This window comes from Bombus affinis, chromosome 9, assembly GCF_024516045.1.
Source record: "Bombus affinis isolate iyBomAffi1 chromosome 9, iyBomAffi1.2, whole genome shotgun sequence".
NCBI lineage: Eukaryota > Metazoa > Arthropoda > Insecta > Hymenoptera > Apidae > Bombus > Bombus affinis.
This window is the reverse complement of record NC_066352.1, coordinates 14700522-14726192: the sequence shown is the minus strand read 5'-3', so window position 1 is coordinate 14726192 and position 25671 is coordinate 14700522. Positions and strand designations below refer to the sequence as shown.

Below are 25671 nucleotides of genomic sequence, written 5' to 3'. Positions count from 1 at the left end.
GCGTCGATGCGGTCAGAGCTACTAAGTTAAGACCAAGACTTTGTTCGTGTCTTCTTTTCTTCGCAAAGAAGACCATCTCGCCGGATAAAATCGGTCGAAGTTAAATTTAATTCCAGGCAACGTTGATCGAGATGCTACCGACAGTTTTCCGATGCTACCGTCAAAGTTATCCAAACGTGGTGGCAATTAATTTAATTAATTTAAGATGATATTAACGACGTTAATTTGAAATAAAATAAAATCAAAGTCGAGTAGGCCTATTCTTAATTCGTAGAAACTATCGTGATCATCAAGTATGGAATCAACGAGTGTTTTCTAATTGTTGCCGTTTCCAAATGTTGATTTAAATAGAACGTATCGGATACGTTTTATAGGTTCCTTGACATAAATCGAGCAAAGAAAAAACTAGCTAGGAACGCTAGCATCGACCCAAAAATATCTCTACCGGATGACATTCCACGATATATTATCCTCCTTAAATGGTACTGCAACTACTGACGTAGCCGCGTTCAACCGGTTCCCAGAGTAAAATGAAAGGTTCAGGGAACAATGCCGGAGATATCGTTTTATTTAGTCGATGCTCGTGTACTTACAGACTAAGGAGTTCAGTTACGTGTATATCACGTTGAAAACGTACAAATTTTTTTAAAATTATTTGTTTCTCCTCTTGTGCGTGTAATTCAATTACGGAATTATGGATAAAAGGATTTGCAATAATATTTATCCTTTATCGTCGTTACAGCTGCGAATGGTAGAATTACTATGACGCCTTAAAATTTAACGGCGATGGAAGATTCTTCCACGCGACCACATTACCGACGTTATTTAAAGCTATAGCTCATCTGGACTGCGGGAAATCCCGTATCATCTGCTACTTTAATACCGATAGACGTAGACACGTTGTAAATTGTAAAGGCACGACACGTCACACGATACAGTACGACGCGGCGCCGCACTCTGTTGGCTCGCATCGCATCACCCGTCTTACCTAACCTCGAACTTATCAAGGTGACCGGGATGCCCAGAGTCTCAGGAGTCTAGTCGTATCACCGACTGCATCTGGAAATTACTTATGACCGATGCAACGGACATCGACGATTAGATTCCAATTAAATATCAAATATCCAGATATTATATATATATTGGGTTGGCAACCAAGTGACTGAGGATTTTGTCAGTACCGCCTAATGTTAACTATTATTTATTATTCGTAATAACGACAAAATCCGCAATCACTTAGTTGCCAACCCAATAATTAGACCGAGAAACAGCGACTCTTTCATTTAACAAAGTGCTTGGCGATTAAAGCGCATATTGTGCGTTGTTCTTCAAAAATATAATCGATTTTTTATTCTCTCCATAATTCACCTCTTTCTTTCTTTCTTTATCGAAGTTAAATACTGAAATATGTTTATCCGGATAAAACAGGGCAGTTCTCTTTAGGTATGTTTATTAGATCGCCTTTCAATGAAAAATGTAACGCAATCATGCTAAAGTCACGCTTGCCTTTTCTTCCTCCCGCGAGTCGTATCTTTCTCCTCGTGCTTGTACGTTGCCAGAAAAATGTCTCTTTCGTCCTGACGAAGAGGGGGACGTATAAGGAAGTTGGCGGCACGCGTTTCAATTCTATTTCATTCCGTGAGAATCGATAAAACGCGAAGAAAGAATACAACGTTTGGATACAAAAAAGATTCGCAATTTTAATCCGATTAAAATCTTGAATATTTTAGTATAATTTTTATACAGATTTATCTTCTTCGGTCAGGTTACAATTTGTTATAAATTTCCATATGTTACGGTAGCCGAAAGAATTGTTTTCTTCGACGATATTTTTCCATCGAAATCATCTGGATTATTTTAGACATTTCTCGCAATCGGTCTTAGCTGAAACTCCCTGTACATTTGTAAAATATGGAGAATTCGAGATCCTATTTATCAACAGCAAATATCTTACGCATAAATTGACAAGAAAGAATCAAACTGCGACTTCCTTAGACAAGTTACCGTAGGATTCAGGGATTAGTGACCTAAGTTCCAAAGTAGTCCAAACTGTGAACCGCGCACGTACGTCTCTTCTGCAGCGAGAGCCGTACAATTTAAAGCACTATGCAAAGACACCTACCGGCGCCCTTTAGCTTTCCCACAGATTTTCCAAACTTCCTAAACTCAAATTACGAACGTAATTTCTATCGTTAAATGACTGTTTATATTAATCGGTCATTAGCGAAACATTTGGTCATAAACAATCTGATCTCTCCAGACCAGTGACTGAAAGTGAAAAATATTTTGAGGAGCGCTGTTCTATAATCTGTAAGAACTGTATTTCTTAAAATTTTGTATCGATATCGCAAATCTCGTTTCCTATTGGAAGAATTGAAAGTTTTTTGAGTCGAATACCATACAACGCGAAAAAGTTCTGCAGCTATTTTTCTGCGGACCTTCGATCCGGAGACGTAGAATATCGCTACGATGTTCGAGTGACAAATCATTTTCGAACACCCTGTATATACATACATTCGCCATCGTTGTACTATGCAGCTACTGTTTCTGGTTATATTCCATCTCGTAATTCCGTCTCCTGCTAAGATTCTTACGCGTAGGATTAAGAATCTCTGCTCGAATGTTGAATCTTTGTATTAAGACGCTAGATGAAATTTAATAGCGACTATTACACGGCGAATTATCACGAAACGCGAGACAAAGAAAATAAGATAAAATTTATACGAAAGATAAAATCGAGTTATACAAATCCTACAAGGAAAATTAATTAGGTCCGTTGGATCTCGTATCGTAACATTTTATAAAAGATACGATTGTATCTAGGGAAAAAAGCGATTTATTTTCTTTCGGCTACGTGTACGATCTCGTTGACGAGTTCCAGCGATTTGTATAATAAGATTGCGCGCAGATTGAGAACCGCTGCTCGCGCCAGTGTAGTTCTCACTACTTCACTGGTATTGTATTCCGATTATTTCTTCATTTATATTCGACGCTCGCGTTGACATCCCTTTTGCTCTTTTCTGTTCCAGCAAAATTATCTCATGAAATTTGGATACCTACCCCAGACGAATCTAGAGACCGGAAACCTTAGGACGGACGATCAGCTCACGGACGCCATTAAAAATTTACAGGTGAGTGAAATATTTTGAGGGTGTTTCGAACCTCGGAATGTTGTTATTCGTACGTCTATCGAATACGAAATATGTTTCTCCGACTATGGCAAGCGAAATATAATCGTATTACGTTAAAAAACAAACATTGTAGGGCTTTTATTTCTTTCCATCCTTTGCTATCAGCTTTCTTTCCTCTTGTTATTATCCCTTTTTAACATTGGGGAGACTCGTGCAGTATCGACCAAAATTAGTTCACACTTATTTGTTCGAATAAACAAATGAATGTAACGATTCTGTGTAACGTATTTCGAAACCGTAGCGTTTCTTCCATTGTTTTCGCTGTTTCCACGCGTTAAGCGTATACGTTGATATTCCGAGCGTTGAAAGCTATTTTCTAGAGTTGACATTTTATTTCTCAGGTAAGTAAACGAACTTTTTCTATTGCATATACTACATTTAATCCGTCAAGTGTAAGTGTATAGCCCCGGTCTTACAATTTTCTTCGTATATCGTGTACGCGATAACTTAAAACGTTTCCACGTGTTTATCGTCCAGTACGCGACCGTTCGACTATCAACCAGTGCAGACCAAATCTTTTTTATCTGCGGGCTCGATCCGTTGGCAATTGAGATTAAACGAGATCTTCGTCTAATCCTTCCTTTATCTTCCCCCTTAGAAAAAAGAAAGACGAGAAACAAGAAAGAAAAGAGAATATGAATGCTGCTTTGAAGGTATTCCTCGAAAATAAAGTGACTCAGGGACGACGAATGCACAGATCAAGAAAATATTAATTATTTTACTTGTGTTACATATTAAGATAAAAACGTGGATATGTGAAGTGGATAAAACTGTATATTCCAACATCTAAATGTCCTTCCTTAGCATTATTAACAATTTAGGCCGAAAAATCTACTAATTAAATAATTGGCCGGTACTGTACGACTCTCCCTTATACGTATACTTGCTGTAGGTTGTAATAATTATTGTTAAATTCAATTTTAATTGGTAATTGCCGTCAAAGGTTAGATCTAAAGCAACCTACTATGCTATACTGCTACTGCTATACCTACTATAACGCGTACGTACTTAGTAGGTTAGTAAAATAAACATATTCGCTGACACTAAGACCTGGTCCTCTAATTAGAAGTAATCGGGAAGACGCGAATGCTTTGAAATTTTTATTTCGCTAGAAAAGTTGAAGCCGCGTTGAATATAAGATTAGATCGTTGAAAGATCGATCCGCCGGAACAACGTATCTTTAGCGGATGCGGGAAAAAGAAGTTAAAAAGAAAACAGGTAAAAAAACGGGGGAAAACGAACGTAAATGCACAATTGAGGAAAACGACGCGTTGTTCGCTTGGCGAGGATTTACATAAAAATCGAGCTCGTTCAAAGTAAACGCGCGCAAACGTTCGATGAAAACGGTATTCTCTGCCATGCAGATAGCGAGCTACAGTTTTCGATAATGTCCACTGCCTCTTTTGTTTGGACGTAATAGAACTGTAGAAAAAGACGCTCGTTAACGAGATACGGCGGAACGGTGGATTTGATCGTTCAAATTATAAATTCCGAAAATTGCAAATTTCGACAAAATCAGCCAACCGGAAGCGGTAGACGAAAACGTAGCTCGAACGCTCGATTACGTTTCTTTGGAAGAACAAAAGTCGATGAAACATCCAGATCTTTAATCTGCCAACGATGCTTGATATTAATTCGATAGATGATGGATCAGGGTCGTTTAGAAAACACGCGTGTTCTATTATAGAACGTAAAATCGAGTTGAATAATCTTCTAGAGAAATTATTTACGCGATTATGAAGATTAGGATTACGAAATTAAAAGAATTTTTGCGCCATAGAAAGGAACGCGGCGTAGATGGTTGTGTTTCGAACGTCGAAGCGTCGTTTCACGAAGCGAAGAACTGCAAGCCAGAAGAAACAGTCGAGTTATCTCATCCTGTTGAACTACGGAAAAAGAACTTTTTCACGGACTTGATACATCCTGGTAGCTTTTCGTCGCTCTTAGCATCGTGCGCGCTATTATATTCGATGTAAATCACGATATCGTACAAATTTTTCTAGAGAATAAACCCTTGCTCTGCATTCATTTTTCTACACAGTTTATGTATACGTAGAAACGCTAAACTTTCTTCCGATTTCTACCAACTTCTATACAAATATTTCGTTGATACATTTTTCGCTTCATAATCGATGGAATTAAAATTTGTATTTTAGAAACCTCCCTTGGTTGTAATTATTTGAAATAAATTGTTGATAAAGAATTTTACTTTTGCACTGCTGCTTTGAAATACCGAAGAATTCAGAATAGAAAATATGTAACGAGTTTCAACGATTTATAACTTCGGTGAGTAATATCATTGCTAAACGATAACGCATATTCTAATAGTAAACGAATAATTAGGATCTTGCGAATAATTCGAATTAGATGCGCATGCAAACGATACCTGTGTAGAACCTTAACTTGTAATTTACTCTATCTTAAACGTTATCGATTAAACGTAAGGTATAAAACATCTAGGAAATAGTTGGAACGTGTTGGAAATTATTTTAAACGCACACGTAGAACGCACTTCCCTTGAAGTTTGCGACTATACGATACGAAGCGAAATGAAACGAGACAAAAATCTAACGCGAAAGAAACCGTGCACGTATTCTTATTTTATCGAGTTGGTGGGAAGCGATTGTAACGGCGATTTCGTAGATACGCGAGTGAAACGATTTACGCTATAGCGTTAACGTTCTTTCTCTATCGCTCTGTAGAAGAATAGCCGCATGATCGGTGATATTCTTATCGAAATTATTTCTATTTTGGCAGGCTCAAGAATCGACGTTACTTTTCGACTCGTATGAATATCACGCGATACGTACGTCGTTGATCTACCTTTCTTAAACGTTGTTTACGTTAGTTTTATTATTGTACTATTATTTAAATACTAGAATTTACCTGTTTGATATTTGTTATATACCGTGGTGAATCCTTTGTACAATTATAGATCTTGGCATGTTACACATAGAAAGTAAAAATAATGTTGTTATTGTATATTACTTTTCCCATCAGAGATTCAGTGGCATTCCTGTAACCGGTGATATCGACGAAGCTACGATGAAATTAATGAAACTTCCGCGGTGCGGACTTCCGGATAAAGTGGATCCTAGGTATACTAGGGTCAGGCATAAACGATATACGATCCATGGACAACAGTGGCTGCATCGGAATCTCACTTGGAGGTAAGCGATGACCGATATTTCGTTTAACGTATTAGCTGTTTACTCGACAAGTTGTTGCGTAAATTACGTAAGAACGTAAAGACAAATTTCGCTACATACTCGTTCATTTCGTCCACTTTACACATACGCGTATACAGGGAGGTCGTTAGAGGTTGCTTATCCATATTGCAAATACTCACTTCGATATTTTCATCGTCGGGATAACGAACACACCGATACTGGTATTACCATCGCCTTATCATTCCAATTATTATACCGATCAGGTATCTCTCTCTCGTCACTGGAGGAGAAAAAAAAATATGTAATTTGTAGTTTTCGAACGTAGAGTTCACGTAACTGGATCTTTAAGCGTCAGTCGCCGCAAGTGAAAAGTAGATTTGTCAGCAAAAACCATTCTAAGATAACGATTCCGTGCACACGTGGCAATTATTCGTTGAAAAGCAGGACGTTTGGCTCGCTAATTGCCGTCCGTGTTACGCGATCCTCGAGATTCTCTGCGAATAAAATTTTCTGCGAACGCATCGCTAACTGCACGGAAATGCCATTGACATTGTTGGTCTCCGGCCAACGGCGAATTTGTTCCCCTCTGTGTGTTTCACAAAGAGCAGGGAATAGGGAATAATACAGTTGCAACCATGAGAACGACCAGCCGTAAAAATCACATTGATTCGTAACACCAGCCACGCAATTGCCAGGTCTGCTTTTCTCCAACCTTTCTATCTCTAGTCGCTGCTTTTACCTTCTACTTCGATGTAAATCAACGTAGGCTTGGGTGAGTATTGGTCGTGCACTCGAACCAAACACAGACGCGTAGTCGAACAAAAGGATTTTAAGGACTCTCTTCGGTTAGGTCGAACGTGGTTTCGAAAAACCACGTAAACGATCGGAGAAATATTTAGTAGCAGTAGTTGAGAGCGAATTTTTGTTCTAAAGTTTGTTTTCCAGATATATTTCCTTCGATCGCATCGATTCGCCGATTAAAAATCGAATTTCCGGAGAGGAACGTACGATTGCTCGTTTACGACGATTAAAAGACATTAATGCAAAGGCTAGAGTTATCGACTCGCGTTAAACGACGTTTTATAAAATGCAAAAAAAATATTGCCAGGCGTGTTAACCGAGGAACAAACGATTTCAAATCGAATTATTTTCCATCGTGACAATTGAACGCATCGCATGAAAGCGCGCAACTATACGAACGAGTCGTGTTATCCGATCGAATGACAAAAGAGAGAGAGAGAGAGAGAGAGAGAGAGAGAGAGAGTAAAAAAATTAATTGAAGGGGGACAAGTCTGCCACTGTTAATTTAATTATCCTGGACTCGTTACCATTCTGTTGTCTGAACAAAGGAAGAAGTCAGGGCTAGGTACATACATTTACGAGAACGCAAAGGTTGAATCGTAAAAAGGAGAAAAATCGATAAAAGGCAAAGAAGAAGAAAAAAAAGAACGTCAAGGTTGCGGAAATTGCTCGTCTCTATTTGCAACTTTATCAAAATTTGCAGGATATTTATTTTTACGCCAAAGCGAAAAGCTTATTTGCCTGTTCTAAATTTAAGAAAATGTTTGAACGTTATAAGCTACGATCGGATTGTAATTATAACAGGTAACACCCAGATAATTTACCATTGAATACGTGGCGGTGGTATTAGGTGGATTACTCGTAGTTGGTAATAGTCGGTAGCGATTTCTACGATACCGATTATGCGTGTGTCGTTAGGTGGCGCCCTCTGAAGATATATTCCTGCGCAATACTAAACGGGTCAGGCGAGCAACTGCAACGAATAGAAGAAATGGCCGCGGCGCGCCGTGATATAAATTTCTCGTGACAAGTGCGATAAAATTGGTTAGAGAGCGTTTTATAAAATATAAACGATAGTTGTTTGGAAGGCGTTGCGTCGCATCGTATGAGCGGCAAATAAATTTGAGCGCGTGTCCGGTTTAGTAATCGAGATAAGATACAGATAATACAAGGTTCGTTAGTATTTAAGGATTCTAATTAGCGAGAGTAAGGGGTGAGGCATCGTTCGCCTTAATTGCTCGTTTTAACGACCAAACCCAGTCGCATGGTGCATCGTACGAAAATCTCGCGGTAATTTCGTCGGGATGTCGAGCACGACGATAGTCGTCGAGAATTTAAGGTCCCCTTGCCATCGAGAAGAAGAGAGGCGATCAACGGTCGTCGATGGAACGACGCAGTGAAACGATCGTAGACTCGTTGATCGATTCTGCGAAACAACATATCGATAGTTGGTCAAATAGAAGAGAGCGTACGTCTAACGTAAGTACCTTCGCAGAGTTGTTCGAATTATTTGAAAAGGATCTTCAAAATTCTTCGCGTCTTTGCTACGAGCGACGCTGTATCTTCGATAATTAAATACGTGTATTGCTTACTCGTCTAGGAGTATTTTACTTGCTCTGTCATCTTGAATCGCATTTTTAAATATATCCTTGACGTATGTATGATAAAGTATTATACGTGTACGTGTATACGCAAAACTATCGCGAATTTTTGTTCGTTAATTTAGAAAACAATGTCGATTTTAGGAAAGAATGCCACGAATAGACGATACATTTGCATCGGACGCGGTGGAACTTTTGCATCCAACTAACGCGTACATGGTGCAATCCATAGATTCGTTTCATGAAACACGAAGATAGGGTGGTATCTTATCGAAGAAAAGGAAAACGACGCGAGGCGATAAATTGGCTTGAAAAACCAGGGCAATGAGGTTTTCACCGTAAAACGAGTTGTTACTAATTTCGAAGGGTAGGGAAAGGGTACGAAAAAAGTTGGAGCATCGTTCAGACGTTGCTAGGAGAGGTGGTTCGTTTCAGGAGACGCGAGAGAACCTTGTACCGACCCTCTTACCCCATTCGCGAACCTTCGTCTCTTATCTTCTTTTTTTTCTTTCTTTTTTTTTTGTGTACGCTTAGCCGACGCGGTGCGACGCGACGCCGTGACGCTAAAACGCGATCTTGAATATTAACTCGGCGAGATAATCTTTCCTACTAATTTAGATCAGTATCTGTTTGTTTTTCTCTGCTACATAGTTGGTTGGATCGATTTCGACCCGTGTCGTCGATTTTATATATCGGAAAATTATCGAATACCGAGTAATAAATAAAAAAAAAAAAAAAAAAAAATGGAAAACTGTTTTATAGAACGAGCATTTTCGTTCTAAGAAACAAGTTTTCTCCGAACTGTAATTATTATGCTTATGGGTTAATTTAATGATTCTCTCGATTTCGATGACACGACGATGTTACGATCAAAGAAACGAGGATTTCTGATCGAATTTCTTTGCCATTACTGCGATCGACGATTGCCTCGTTAGTTTAATGGATACATTAAATATTAACGCAATATTCGGAAATAATTTCAAAATAATTGTATCTGGACGCCATCAGGATGAGACTCGATTAATCAATTCGGTACTTTAATACGGCTAACACGGTCTTGTCAGTTAAATTTTCATTTTTCTCGCCTCGCTTTTAGCAGACGGTCGACGTAAATGAAAGGACGCGCGTCGATACATTTTTACACGTACGTGATTTCACTTCCGTTCGTTCAGTTCTTTGTCGTATCGACGTCGAATATTTTCCAATCTTGTCACATATTATTATTTATTGTTTCTCGCATTTATAAAAAGATACCAAGTATCGAAGAATATTTGTAATTTAACTTGCTTAAAATCGTCCATAAATTAATGGTATGAAACTAATAGTAATCCTTATAATTAATACGAAAGAACCGATCGTTTGGAAAAATAAGGAAGGCGAAACGAGGGAGATTAACCGGAAACAAGATACCGGAAACTTTTACACTTTAAATCACAACTCTCGAAACAGGTAACTTTAGGATAAAGTCGATGGGTATCGGAAGTTCCGCGCGACCGCGAGATTCCAAAAACGTCGATTCTCCTTTTGACTTACCAAGCGAAAGTGAATAATGTCTTGGAGAAAATGTTTAAAATTCATCCTAGGTATTTAACTTGCCTTGTTCGTGTTATATGTTATGCGTGCCATTCAATTGGACATTTGATGGTTTCCGTTTTCTTAGTGTAAATATAATATGGTTGCCTTCACTGGGATTTGCTTTTATTTGTTTATCTTGTAGCCGTTTCTCTATTTTTGTGACGTGCTCTTGTAGTAACGTGACTGCTGTTTCTGGATTAGCGTGTTTGACTAGTACAGCCGTGTCGTCCGCGAATGTCAGTATTTTGCTATTGGTAGTTGATACGTCGGCCGTGTATAGCGTGTATAATATTGGTCCTGAGACGCTTCCTCGCGAAATCCCTGTCTTGATGTCTTTTGCTTCAGAATATACATCCTTTATTTTTTCTACAAAGGTTCTGTTGCTTTGATATGATTTGAGTAAATGGTGGATCTGTTCCGGGAAGTATTTTTTGGTTGTTTGTAAGAGGCTTTCGTGGTTCACGCCTCGTTCGTCTCGAGCATTATTTTCGCAGCTCGTTTTCCTTCTCGAGACGGTATCGAGAAACGTCGATGACTTTGTTCCCTGTATGGAATATTTCCTCGATACTCGGATGATAAAATACTCTAACATTGATCTCCGTAATATCTCTAGAACCGCGAAAGACTCGGACAAGCTTCTTTCCACTGGGTGACTCGTTAGAAAAATAATCCTTAGGTCTGAGAAAGGTCAACCCTCCTGGGACCAAAAGGAAAATCGATAGGATATCTTGTCTCGCATCTCGCCTTCGTTTCTCGCATTGTCTATCGTAGAACAGACACGCTATCGATTCTGCTTTTCGCCGGAATTTCGATACTCCTTAATCCTTTGTACTTTGATGCTTTATCGAAACAGGACGAACGTTATTGCGCGGTGCAACGTTATCGTGTTGTTCACCGAGAACTCGGCTAAAAGTGCTATAGATATTATATAGTATATCGCGTTACTATGTATTTATCCAATTGCCATAGTTCGAATGATATCACCAGGGTGTTTACTTCCCTCGAGTACAACAATGGATTCGTAATTGATCGATATTCCAACCCGACAAACCGTAGACCGATGTTTCCATTAAAATAATTTTCCGCCTCGGACGACGAGACGTTTTTTCCATCGCGAAACATTTACATTTCCCAACGATATGTTACGTCCGATTTTCCCGATGAAAAGATAAGAGTCATAGAGTAAAGTAAACGTAAATTAACAAAAAAAAAAAAAAAAAAAAAAAAAGGAAAAAAAAATGTAGGCGTTTACGAAGTTTGAAGTAGCCGCAGTGTATCCTCGTGACGGATAACGCAAACAAATCGAAAGACAATAAGGCACCGTGACAGCTAGTAGACCGACGACGATTCCTTTGTTGAGAATCATGGAGATCACCGGTGGTACAATAGCGGCCAATCACGTATCCCGGTCGAGAGAGGTGATTCCGTGTCCTGGACACCAGATCACTTCGCACCGGGTCCTCGGGGGTGTCCCAACCCCCTACCCCGACTCCTCGACTCCGCTCGTCTCCTGTCGCTTAATTGTCAGAAACAATAGAATTATTGTGCCGAGCTTGGAATAAAAGAGACAGAGAGACGAATCGACCGAGAGAAACGGAGATACGAACGACCAAGAGAGGGACAATTCGTCGAGGAACTAGAGGGAGAAATTAGGATCGTGTCCATTTTCGTCGCTGTTTCGTAGCCTCTGCCGAGAGAGCCGTATCAATGCCACTACGTTCGTTGCACGTTACCTAACATGTACCATGATCGCGTTTTGATCACCGTCAGTCTAGTGAAACTGGTTAGCTGATGTTTGCGGCCGATAAGACCGATGCTGCTGTTTATTTTATTTTCTCGTGGTAACCATCTGTACGTATACACTGGCTGAAAAAAATATTTCTACATTCGAATTTATACGAGCGAAACGTGTACATACGAAAACTATTTTCGTAACGCGTATCGATCAGTTATATCGATCATTTATAACAATAGCAATGATATTTTCCGAAGTAGCTTTCGCTCTTAAAATCTAGTTGAAATTTCATTGGAGTTTCGTTAAAGTTTCAAAGCGACAAAGACTCGATCGCCGGAAGAACATTCGTAATAGCGTTGTTCGGTGTATTTTGCTCGTCTTAGTTTAACCGTAAAATCAATACATTAACTGCTCTAATTATGATCTGTGTTCCAAGAACGTTATTTTATCAATTCGTGGTTCGTTTTACAGGGGAAAAATACGTCACTCTTGAACTCAACGGCGTAATAATTATCTCTCGATTAAATAAACAGCCGTAGACTCGGTATTCTCGCAGAGATGGGAAACGACCACCGCAAAAGGCTGCCGGTTGAAACGGCAGAAGATTCTTAATGCCCAGAGCCCCGTTATCGATTTACCGACCGAGGAAACGATTTCCGTAAGAGCACTCCCCTTCTCGCGTCTAGAAAATGATTTCCACTCGTGGTCCGCGCCACGAAGGGTTCTACTTTCGTTATAAAATAACACACACGAGTATCATCGTCCAAGATAACCACTATCGAAGATGAATTTGGATCACCGTTTTATTGCTTTTCCATTTTATAATCGCACATATGTGACGATAATCCCCCCTCCCCTTTTTTTATGATCACTCGCCCGAATATCATTTTTTCCGAACTCGCAGGCGTGAAATACCGCCAGGAAATTTGTGTTCCTGGACATAGTCGCCGATATGAAAAATCGTAAAAATATCAAGCTTAACGTTCTTAATTTGTATCGTGTTCTACGTAAGCGTCGATATCGTCCGACTACGCTTCCTCTTTGCGTCGAAGAACTCGAACCTTTTCCAATTTCCGATGTAACGTTATCCGTAAGATTTTTACGAGTTAAACGTTGTAATTCTTTCGATTCCTTTCGACGATCGTATCCTTTTGTATCGAGGGGAGAGCTTTTTCACGCCCCGGGGCTATACCGATATCGGTGTAAATATCGTAGATACTTTCAAAGCGATTGTCGGATCCACGCGGTTGCCGCGTATTTACGGTTTGATTGAGAAGTAAATTATACTTGACATTTTCCGAAAAACCAATATCACGTTTGTCACACGGTTTTCAACGGTGCTCGAGTAGCGACGGAAAACATGAAACTCATTGGCTAGATGGTTTCGAGCACGGCTCTTCGTTTTCACGAGTTAAATTTTAATTAGCGTTTCACGCGGTATCGAGGACGAGCCTTCGAGTACGCATTCTTCCACGACCAAATAGAATAGATGACAGGTGTAGATGAAAAAAGAAGAAAAAAAAAAAAAATTAAAAAGAACAAAAAGAAAACATCGGCAACGCATTTTAATTTTTCTTCCCGCTCTTCATTCGCATCCTGAAACATTCTAAATTTTAACTTTCGGCTTTTACGATATATTTCGTTTATCCTCGCTTTATTTTCGCTTATTCTCGCGTGATATATTCGTTGCGAATTATCGACCAAAGAGCAACCGGTCGGGTCAAACCGATCGGTCGATATCGCGTACCTCGAATGAATTAACGCTCAAGCTGGAGGAGGCTTAATAGATCGAATGTTGGAGTAATCTAGCACTGTATTTGTACTTGTTGTATAAACGTAAAATGCGATGTTATGCACGGCGGTGGTAAGATCTTGTTGGGAATGAAGTATTTCACCCGTACGGCACGATGTCTGATGACGAACCGTCCTCTTACGTTGCCGATTCTTCCTACCAGCCGTTGGGTTTCGGCTGGTCCTTTCTCGCGGTTTTTTACCCGACCTCGGAGTCATTAGGTTTACAGCTCGGGGAGGACATGTAATTCGGAATTTCCTAAAGAAGGGAATAGACCATAAACGGACGGCCACTCAAAATTCCGAACAATATTCGCACCAAGATGCTTCGATAAGTTTACCTACGAAATATCTGCGATTCGAAATAGCGCAATGTGCGAATATTAACCCTTTCTCTACCACTACAGCTATATCAAACACGTTTGTTGCTTTTTTCGATGATACGACATATCCTAAAAGGTTCAAGCTTGTAGTAAATATAGCAAAAGTTTGTTAAAGGTGATAGTCTTTTAAAACTTATACGCCTCTTTCGGATTTGCCACTCATTAAAACTTCTTTGGATTTACGAGACGATACAATCTTTTTGGATCTAGTTCGTGTTCAAACTTTCGTGGATACTCCTGAAACTTATGCAATTTTATCACTTCAGGAAGCTATCGATGCGTTATAAAGGCGTGTCAACCTTTCAAATGGAATAAGGATGTACCGCATTTGAAAAGCGGAAGATATACCGTAAACTGAGCAGCACCGACAGCTTTTTATAACATTTTACGCTGTAACTCGATGATTCAAATATTTACGACTCTTTTAAATATCTTATTACGACGTTGTGTCTTCGGTTGTTTTACAAGAAACGTAAAAATGCGTAGAATTTTTCATCCCCTTCTCTTTTAATTTACGTTAAGTACCTGTTGATGTTATCCTGATTACGGAAGATTACGGTTAAAGATATAATTAAAAAGATCATTAGTAGCAGAGATCAGATCGAAGAAACTATTTGTAGGATGTGTTTTTCGGATATATCGCGTATCTCTTTGGTGTTGAAGATTGGAGAGCCATCAGCATCTTTTCTTTTAACATTATCCATTAAACATCGTAAATTTATCTAAAGTTATGAATCGCATAGCATAGAATAATTCGTTAGAAGTCGTATAAATATACAGAAGCTTACATTACCGAGAAAGGAAGAAGGAAAAAACATTTTAATCGAAAATTAAATCTTATACTAATCTAATCTATTTGATGCGTCATATTTTATCGTCTTAATTTTCACGTGGTTTTAAAAGCACCTGTTGAGCGTATATATCCATCGGGTGCAACCAACAATGAGGTATCGTACAAGAAAGTCGAAACAAATCAATCGCAAGTAGATTAACGACGTTGACTTTATACAATTTCAAGTTTTAAGAGACGATCGCGAGTTTAACTTCAAAATGGAATTTCTTCGGTCACACACGAAGACATTACATTTACATTAGAAAAATCGGCTCTCGCTTCGTATTAGGTCGTCCGAAAAGTTTCTTTCGTTGTATGAGGAAATAATAGACGCACGACGTTTTTTGTTTTATATTATTTTTTCGTATTACGTACGATCCATTTTGTTCCATTGAGATAAACACCGCGACGTTTCACAGACTTGGTTTCACGTTTGTACGAAGGAGCACTGTTGTAAAAAGCACGTTCGCGAAGGAAAGACACTTTCCGAACAATTTAATACGATTGAATAGCGTGAAGCCGTAATTTCTGATCGATATTTTACATACAATGGCGTGTAGTAAAAGAAATCTTGAAATAATAAGATCGTCCGAAATCGACACAGAAAAATTGGATGATAACATGGAAAAAAGTTGGAGAGAATAGTAACGACGACATGGTGTTCCATATTTAAAGGGTGAGAACTGACGACGATATAGTTTGTGATTTGTGTCTGTAATCAAAGAAGAATATTAATTCCGACGTAATTAAGCGACGAGCAATCCGTAATAAGCTGCTTTGGCTGTACTCCTTGCAATTTTAATTATTCGTTCTAGTCGATATTAAGCCCTGCGATTGTCCATTCAAAGCCCATTTATTTTCATTTAACCTGGCAAGTTGATGGAAACGAAAATACGAATTTCGTCGTGTTCGCTCTCGATCTGTCGATTCTTTCTTTCTCTACCTTCTTCGACCGCTTTTACCGTTTCTTGCTTGTACACGCCCTTTAAGATTATCGAATCGACCAAAATATCGAATTATCGTCGTTAGACCTTCTTCCTCCGTGTCGATCTGGATGCACGATTTTCCAAAGTCTCGAATACATTTTGATACATCGAGACCGTTAGCTGGTTATCATTGCGGCGATGATTTAGTTCAGTTAGATAAAAAATTTGTCGTTTCCTCGAGAGGAACGTGAATTTCCGTGAAAAGTTGTACAAGTGCGTCGTTGGAAGATACGCACGAATATAGATCATTTGGCTTTCCAAGGAGAACGCCGCGACCGCGTCGGGATGCGATAAATTCCGCTCCTCCTACCTTCTGTCGTCCGTTGTAGCTTGTGGGCATTTTCGGATGTCGCTTCCTTACCGAATGATATATTAACTTTGTCTCGTGACTCGTCAGAAACTGAAAAGCTCTTGCTCTTTCGTTTCGTATCGGGCGAAACTAGAGTCGCTTATCCGCAAAACCTTCGTACGTGCAGCGAAAGCAATTAAGATGAGAATTATTCCATCGGCTCTCTCTTGGCAAGGCATTACGTCGCGTCACCGTCGACTTGCCTCTGTCTTACGACGGAAACGAAAAGACGATTTCTGCGACAACTTACGGTTCCGTTTAGGTGTCTTAAGACATTCGCTTTGTCTCGAAGACGGTACTTACGCGACAGCGACGAGAACAGGTTCTCCGACAAATTTTCCTTCAAATAAAAATAAGAGATGATCGATCGTTTCGACTGCTTCGTTATTTTTGTATGATAAATGATAGATGCGTAAGGCAAGGATAAAAAATATAAAAACGAACAGATTATGTCGTTTCTCGATTTTATTAGATAATAAAACAAAGGTCTGTACAAGTAAAGGCTTATTACGTTGTTAAAACGTAAGAAACGTGTAATTTGTTAACTGTTGGCGGAAGTTTTCACGAAAATCTAGATAAAATTTTTGCGCAAGATCAGCCTGAGCTGGAGGAAATGGAAAATTCTTGGAGGAATTCGCAGTGAATCAAGCGTCACCTTAATTAATCTTACTTTATACCACTTACTCTTTTTCTTGTCGGCCCTTTATCAAAAGGGCCGACCTACATCGCATCCGCGGTGCAATTGCAACAGAAGCCTCGTTGTACGAGGCTACAGTGCCTCTTTCAGAGCCTTTAACCTACACCTGGTCTCTTCTCGAGTGTTCTCGAACTAGGAACCACGAACATAATGCAACGCGGTATGTCGCTGCGCGGATCTACTGGCTGCAACGTGTACTCTCGTTGCATTTGCCTTTTCCTCTTTATTACGTTACAGCTAGATGCGCGCCTATCGTCTACCGAAACCTCTCACTATTCTATTCGACACTGCTATTTTTCACAGCAAACGATAGTTCCACGTTATCATCGATTCTGAAAGTCTTGAAATCTCCATTTTTATTTACTTTTATTGCCATCGATACGACATAATTTGAGAAGATAATATTCCAAATTACAAAGACACGCGTTTGTTTCTAGAGAAAATAGAAATAATACCAACTCCTATACGTACTTCGGTCGTCCCTGATGCGTGACGTGTCGAATAATTTTTGAAAGGATAAATTTGTGCGTTACGAATTACAAACGCTAGAGAGGTAAAGTGTCGTAAAGATAAATTCGCCACGCGATACGGCAGTCCTTTTGATGCTTTACGCTGATCGATGAAGCGCAGAAAATGCAGTGGCTGCATTGTAGTAGTAAATTTGCAGTTCCAAAGTTGATTGGCGAGCGTCAATCGACCCGATACGACGCGACGCAACGCGCCATCACAGCGATAGAAGGCACGAAATAACGCTTATATACGATCCTTTGGAACAAAGTCTGTCGCTTCTGGTATTCGCGCGGGATTTGGCCAAATTAATCGTTCCCTCGTTTAGCTATTAATAAGCAACATTTGGATTTATTTGGACGAACGTAGAACGGTAGCGTTGGGATATGGCGAGTACGTTCGTTTAACGTACCAGCAAATCGACACGAACCAAGCAACGTAAAACTTCAAAAATTAAAGAGGAAGTTCTCTGTGACAAATTTGAACGTTCAGTTACCGTATTCGTGCGCGTTCGTTCGTGTCGCTGCTTTGACCGAATTTATAACTTAATAAATAGCGTATCTGGAAGATTGACTCGAGGCACTAACGCGAGACGTAAGACAAGAAATTGAGTATCGTTGCAGCGTATTATGAGAGCGAATATGAAAAATTTCGGAGCTTTCTCTGCTGATAAATGGCAGAACTAAAGGAAAGCGGTAAGGCTTATCTTTCCTAAGTATCCTTAGTTCGCAGTTTGTACTCGTGAGAAGTTGCTTTCAGAAGTTGTTAGTAGATCGTTTCAGATCAGAAACGTTCTTTAATCGAGACCTTGTTAAACTTGTTGAATGGCGAGAATTCTCTCAGCTTTTCAAGTTATAGAATTAACTTAAACTTCTCTAAATTATATCAGCCTTCTCCGAGTTCCGCGGTTTCTCGATTTTCGGCCTTCACGCTTACGCTTTTCTAGTAATGTATCTGATCTTCGTTATTAAACTTTAGACGTAGAGATTTAACTAGGCCCTGCGTAAAGGTTGTTTTTTTATTTGGACGATAGGCGAAGTCGAGGTACAGGTAGTTAAGAAGAGTACCGTGAAAATTGAGATGACGTGGCTAGGTGGAAATATGCGCGTGAATCGGCGAAGCACGTCCCAGTATCAGTTGGAAAATTAGTGGAACGAGACCGATGAATATCGGTAAGGTATAGGACGGCTGACAATCGCGGTAACTTTTAATTTCTGCGTGTGGTGACTCGCATATGGTCGACGCCCGTTTCGTTCCCTTTTGATAAGGAACAATTATTGGCGATAGTCGGAGAGACGCCCCTCGTAGGACGCCCGCTCAAATATACCGGGTGTCTGGAGTGGCCGGCGTGTACCATCGAACAGGAAACAATAGGCTCTCTTATTCGCCCCTGCTGCTGGCTTGCGGTTCTTTGTGCCAAAAAACGGGCTAAATGCGCTATTGCACCCGACCTTACGCACGTCTACAAAGAGAAGCATAGCGTCGACTTCTTCCTCTTCCCCTTTTCTTTCCCTTTTCTTCCCCCTTCCCTTCAACTTTTTCTGCTCCCCTACAGCGATTTTCTCGATTTAATTTGTCGCGCCCGAAGAGACGCGCCAACTCGCCAATTAAATTTCCAAAATCCTAAACAACTAGCGTTCAGAATTTCTAATCTGTCACGGGCATTAACGATCGATCGATGGGTCGTTCCGATCGTACGAAAATCATAATTTATTTTTTCGTTACGATTCGATAAATGTCGTTGCACAAAGTTTACTCGCAGCTTTATATCTCATATACAAATACGGATGTTTGCGCCGAGTATTATTACGTGTTTAAATGTCGAAGTGAAAATACCGGAGGTAAATTTTCAAGAAGAAGACGTCCCGAGACTGTTACCGATATCAATAAAGCGGAACAAAAATAAAAATAAACGACCAAAGTATCGAATCGTAAAGTGTACACGGAATTTGAGAAAATTTGAGTTCTAAAGTAGGACGACGCGTTGTCCTTATTAACGTGTTAAAAAAGTAGTTATATTCCTACTGAAAGTCGTTTGACACGGTCTATGGTACGCCAGTAACGCCCTTTAATCGTTTCAAATAAGATAAAAATAGTTATTAGTAAATATATTGTTCTTTGTGTGGTTCGCACAAAGAATAAAAATTATCTCGAATGTATATATATATATATATATGACTCTAAAATATAGATATATATATATATTTAGTAAATTGGAAATTAAATGAGAAAAATGTAATTGGAAGGAAGTTAAGTGATAAAGGCAGATTGAACGGATAATAAGAATCCCGAGGGATGCTTTTTCAAAATCCTGAGTCTTGTAATCATTGGACTGCGAATAAGGACGCGCATGCGCACAGCTTTCCCCTACCACCGGCGGAAGTATACAGAGTCAGCGTAGAAACGATCTGGCTTTGCCTCAGTATTCCGCCGCGTCCTGTTTCGTGAATGTTGTGCTTGCATTCGCTCTGCGATTTCCGTCTTTTTACTTCCGTGGTAACAGCAGTTGTCTGGAACGTCGAGTCTGTGAATCGAATATCCACGATGACTCAACGTCGAGTCGTTCAACGTAGCATGGCAAGTTTTACATTTGAATTTTCCATTTAACCGCTGTTTTTAAACGCGTCGCACGATTCTTTAACTCGGTGTTATTAAGGTCGTAGGTTTAACAATTCCAAAATTACGTACATCGTATTGTTAGAACAGCTAGCGAAAATTTGCCTAAGATAATCGTCTATCTTTGGAATAACGTTTTCGAAAAAAATATGACAAACTGTTGTAATTCCGTTCTGATCAACGCGATAGATTATACTGCCCCCTTAGTCGATCGCCTTAACTAACGTTACATTTGAGAAAAATGGGATTTTAGTTATTATTTTCTCGATGCCGCTTTTATTTTTTTTTTCTTTCTTTGTTATTGACTTTAAAGTTTTGGTCGTTATTTTCTTATTACCTACGTAATTTTTTCAATTCCGCGTACACGCAGCGAACGTATTATCAGCAATTGTTGGCGATTAATTAAACGTTTCGGATAAGAGGTTTTAATCTTATAAAGAAACTGACGACGAGACGGAACGCTTTCTCGTAGGATACGGTCGAAGTCGTATTTAAATAATAATGAGCTTTTTCGACGTGTACGGCTTAAACGTAAATTAGAGAAACACAAACGCAGAAACTTAGACATGAATAATTTGAACACGAGCGTTAATTAATTATAAATATAAATACATTACAATTGAAATATAAATTTATCGTTCAGATTTAAATAAATGAAACGTAGACATAACGACCATGCGTAACAGAATAAAATGTCCTATTTGATTTTCAAATGTTAACTTGGAATTATTTAACTTGGCCACCTTACCTTTAGTAGATGATAGGACACTGTCTAGAGCACTATAAATTCGCAATTACAACTGGAAAACAGTTGGGATAAATTATTCTATTTCCAACTTACTTACAAATGACTACGTCATTCGCATTCGTAGTTCATCATTCGTCCGTTAGATCGTAATAATAAAGTTTTCAGATATCCTTGTAAATTTTACTTGCTTCGTAACGATGTAGATAACGATTATTGAGATTAACGACGATGTTAAGAAGAGCATAAACGTTTTCTACGTTGCAATTGCATTATTGTAAATTGTATTCCGCGAAAACTCGTAGAGTAGGAAAGTTTCCGAGAAATACCGGAAAATTATGTAGCAAGTTAGCGGTCGGGAAGTTAGTGGGCGTACTTGATAAAACATGGAAAGATTTTCCGAATATCGAGTAGTTTCAAATTTGTCGATGACGCAACGAATAGATCGATGGATTATGGAAAACGAAATACGTCGGACGACGTCCACCTCTTTTCTACGATCGACGATCCACTTCAGCGAAATTGCTTTCTCTTTTCGAGTTTTTAAAAGGGGTTGAAGGAACGATAGAGAAGACACTCCCTTTCATTTTTCCATCGTTCCAGATTCCCTCGATTTCGATGTCGCAATAGGAATAACTTTTTTAATGCAACTTTGCCGTTAGTCGAATATTTTCAAACGTATCGTAACGGTTAGAAAATCTTGCAATTCGTTCTTCCATGTTAACGCTTAGCTCGGAAAAATTGTTACCAAGATACAAAATAGACGGAATTTGAAAAGATCGGAAACTGTCTGGTCACTTGCTACCTCGAACAATTCGTTTCAGTTGGATTTCACGTGAAACCACTATCTGTAGTTTTATCCGTTTCCCCGGAAGACCTTTTTTTTCCTGGCTTTTCTCCAGGGCCGAATAAAAATGTTCCATCGAGAGTGTTACTCATCCTTTTTGCTTTTATACCCTCTAACTGACACGTATACGCGCAATATTCCCACGTATAAACTTTCCATTGGTTTTATACTGCTCTTTCTCCACCGATCCTGTCTTAATTTTCTCGTGAACGAGAACAACGACCAAGTCGTTTGGATCGCAGTCTCGTTACGACGTCGCACTTGTCCGATCGAATGTACAAGTACGTCGAAGAAACGGCTATGACACTATTTGTTATCCTGATTTTGCTTAGACATCCTCTTCCCTGGCAAACGTGTTATCTCCGTGTTGTACAAAGGTCATAAATTTCACGCCTCTGGCTTATAACGTCGAATCTTGCTACTAACATAGGCTATAGCCGAACGACGAACGTGAATTGCATCTAAATACTTTGCCGAGTTATTAATCTGAATTTTAGTTGGATAAAAGTTAGCCGTGTAACAACGAATAGTGAGATAAAACTAGCAATATCGTATTTCACGAATTTCCAATTTCCAATTTTATAATTTGAAACAATATGAGTTTAGTTTGTACCGTGATACGCGTAATGGCCCGTGTATTTTTCGGATATTTTGAAAAGTCAATAGACAAGAAACGTATCGAGTACAGCGAATGGTAGTTTACGAATTTAATCGGCCATGGCAAGTTCTCTCTCTTTCGACATCGTACGCGGTATCCTGCCAAGATAGATATCTACATGTGTGTTTGCCCTCGTTATTACACGAGATAGCTCCTATCTAGATTAAATAATTTGTCGTTGTTTTACGAGCGATAACAATTTATTTCCTGCTGGGATGTAGTAATTAATAAAAATTATAGATACGATTCGTCCTCCTTTTAATATTCATCGCTTTCTGTTTTCGTGGCATCGCGATACAATGAAATCTCCACTGAAAAGAAAAGTATCTTCGTAACGAATAGATCGCGTTAAACAACAAATGAAAACAAGAGGTAGAACGCGAAAAGTTTTACCGGTTATTCCATTGTTACGAAAAATCATCTTTGTTTATATCGATATAATGTATTTCCAATATTATTGCACGTTTCGCATATTCCTTCCATATATTGGTATTTTTTTTTCAGATTTTCATATTGTAAATATTGTATATGCATATTTTTATTTGCTTTAAATGCATGAATATCCGCGATGTAATAATTTATATCGCTACCAGCAACGCGTGATTATTTGAACGATCACGCCTGTGCGATCGTCTGGAATTGATCATTTCGATTTCCGAAACGATGTATTATATGTACATATTGGCCATATCGACGTGTAGATAGATATAGGTACGTGTGTGGTGGAGCTACGTGGATGTGCACCGTCTTTGGAGCACACGGGATAAAAAGCGTGGAGTAGCGCTCTGCCGTTTGGAAAATCGTATTTTTCCAAGTGTTCGTTTCTGCCGGCACCGAGGAAACGCTCGCCGTTATATACCGTTGTTTCATCAAGAGAACGTTAGGAATTGTCTTAGTAAAAAATAGCAGTTTTTCAAAGCAGAAATCTGAACGGCGGAATGCCGTGACGCGCGATGAAAGAGAAAATAAAATTCTGTTTTCCATCCTGTTCGGTAATGGAAAAGCTTAAGTCGCGCGTTTCTCCGACGCTTCTCCCCCTTTGAATTTTATTTTCCATGACCGGAACTGATAGAAAATTAAATATTTTTTCAGGTAAGTGAAGAAGCTGAACAAACATTAACAAAACGGTTCTCCGAATGCCCAAGTATTAAAACGCCGTCGGTGAGTAATTAGAAATTAAATAGTTTCTTCGTGGAAAAGATTTTTTTCGTAGTTTCCGATACGTACACATACGCGATATTATTTTACTAATTTCTCAACATTGTATAAAAGGGAAATACGTAGAATTTCGTTGATTCGTTATAAACTACGAGCGGTACGTTTTTTCCTTTAGAGGATCGTCGTTTCGATAGTCGCGAATATTTAACGAAAGTACATAGAAGATAAATCGAAAATGTTATTAAAATGTTCTCTTAAAGAGGAAATGAAATGGTATTAATGTTAAAGCGCGTTTCCAATAATTTTTAATCGCTTATTTGTATTTAAATGTTTGAAGGATCGGAAAGGATCGTCTTCTTAAATAAAAAATTATCGAGGATGTACCGAACCGACGAATACATCGAGAGACTCGAAAGGCGAGAAAAAGATCATTAGGGAGGAAAGCTTTTCCGCTCTGGCGTACGCGTTGGTAATAGAAAGGAAAAAAATGATTGGAACGCATGATACAGTAACCAGGCTTTATTCCATCGATTTTGAATCGACAGTTAGAAAGGAGAAACGATGCGGGGAAAGATGCATAGTTATTTACAGGATGATGGATGCTACGCGTTATTTTGCCGTTCTTATGAAGCTACACACGGCAATATGATTGCGAAACGTAGCCATAATGAGCCATTCGAATGCGATCGATTGCTTGTGACTGACCTAAATATCCTGAATTCCTAATGTATCTTTTCAAGCATCCATACGTTCGTGAGATTTTTCAGCCGACAAACTGCCGCCTCCCTCTTTTGATTGTCGTTGACTTTTCCGACAACTTTTGTGTCTTTCATCGAACGTAATTTTACCTTTTAGTCTTGCACGAAGTTTTATTATTAGGCTGAAGGATACGAAACACCGTTTCAGAGTAAAAGTCGTGCATATTTTCCTTGAAACATCGTACATGTTGCTACATATACCTGATTGGATCTATGGGATTCAATTATGGGGAACAGCCAGTAATTCCAACATAGAAATTCTACGATCCCAATCAACGATCCCAATCAAAAACTTCAAGATCCTTAATAGATGCATCTTGGTATGTTATCAACGAAACAGTACATCGCGACCTTAAGATACCTACAGTTAAAGAAGAAAAAAAAAAAAAAAAAAAAAAAAAAAAAAATAAAAAAAAGAAAAAAAAATATAAAAAAAAAAAATAAAAAAAAAAAAAAAATTAAAAAATAAAAAAAAAAAACAAAAAAAAAAAAATACTAAAAAAAAATAATAAATTAAAATTGCCACGCCAGAATAATTTACTTATAATTCTCAATGAGAATCGATTGTAAACTACTTCCAAAAAAAAGAAAAAAATATTGCTACGTGTTAGGTCATCCCATAAGTTCGTTCCGTTTTTCGAGCGGTTATATATGTGAAGATCGTTTACATGCGTTTCAGTTTCATGAAAAAATGTAATCCCCCTCTCGTTGTACAACTTCTTCCCATCTTTCAAGTGCATCGGTCCCTTATCGCCGTATGTTTATAAATCGACGCATGAAATGTATACACAAAAGTCGGCACGAACTTATGGGATGACCTAATATCAGTCAAACCAAATTCCAAAGTGATTCGATGCACTTGACCAAAGGCTGTCAAGCAATTTCATCCTTCTATATCTGGAGGAATTATTAGTTTCAAATTAAAAATTAAAATTAAATTAAATGTTAAAGGAATTTGTAAATGAAAGAATTGTCGGAACGTGGTAGAATTTCGCGGTAGTTTGTGCAAATTTATGCATTGTAAGACGCGGATCATGGTCCGTCGTGTGTTTCATAATTACAAATGCCTTGGTAGATTTATGTAAATTTTAAAGTCAGACGAACAATCGGAGGTAGCGGTAACAGCGTGACTCTTTTGCAACAAGGCACGGGGATCAATGTTAAGAAGGAATTCCATTAAAATTCGTAATCTATCGGCGAAGAGGACAAAGTTCGAACGTCGCTCGATAATCCTGTAACAGGTCGACGAACGAGAATCGAAGACACGCTGA

The 25671-nt window shown here is 38.9% G+C and overlaps 1 protein-coding gene across 5 annotated transcripts in view; it reads left to right on the top strand.

The window, feature by feature from the left end:
* The window catches only part of LOC126920300 (matrix metalloproteinase-2), a 98653-nt gene that overhangs the window by 26623 nt on the left and 46359 nt on the right, over window positions 1-25671 (top strand). For 3 of the 5 annotated variants that reach the window (XM_050730429.1, XM_050730431.1, XM_050730428.1), the window contains 2 exons: window positions 3030-3131; window positions 6192-6361. In XM_050730429.1, the coding sequence (XP_050586386.1) occupies window positions 3030-3131; window positions 6192-6361 (272 nt within the window). Of the gene's footprint in view, window positions 1-3029; window positions 3132-5964; window positions 5998-6191; window positions 6362-22093; window positions 22204-25671 lie in introns of those variants that run through there. The other 2 variants (XM_050730432.1, XM_050730433.1) reach the window with 2 other exon arrangements.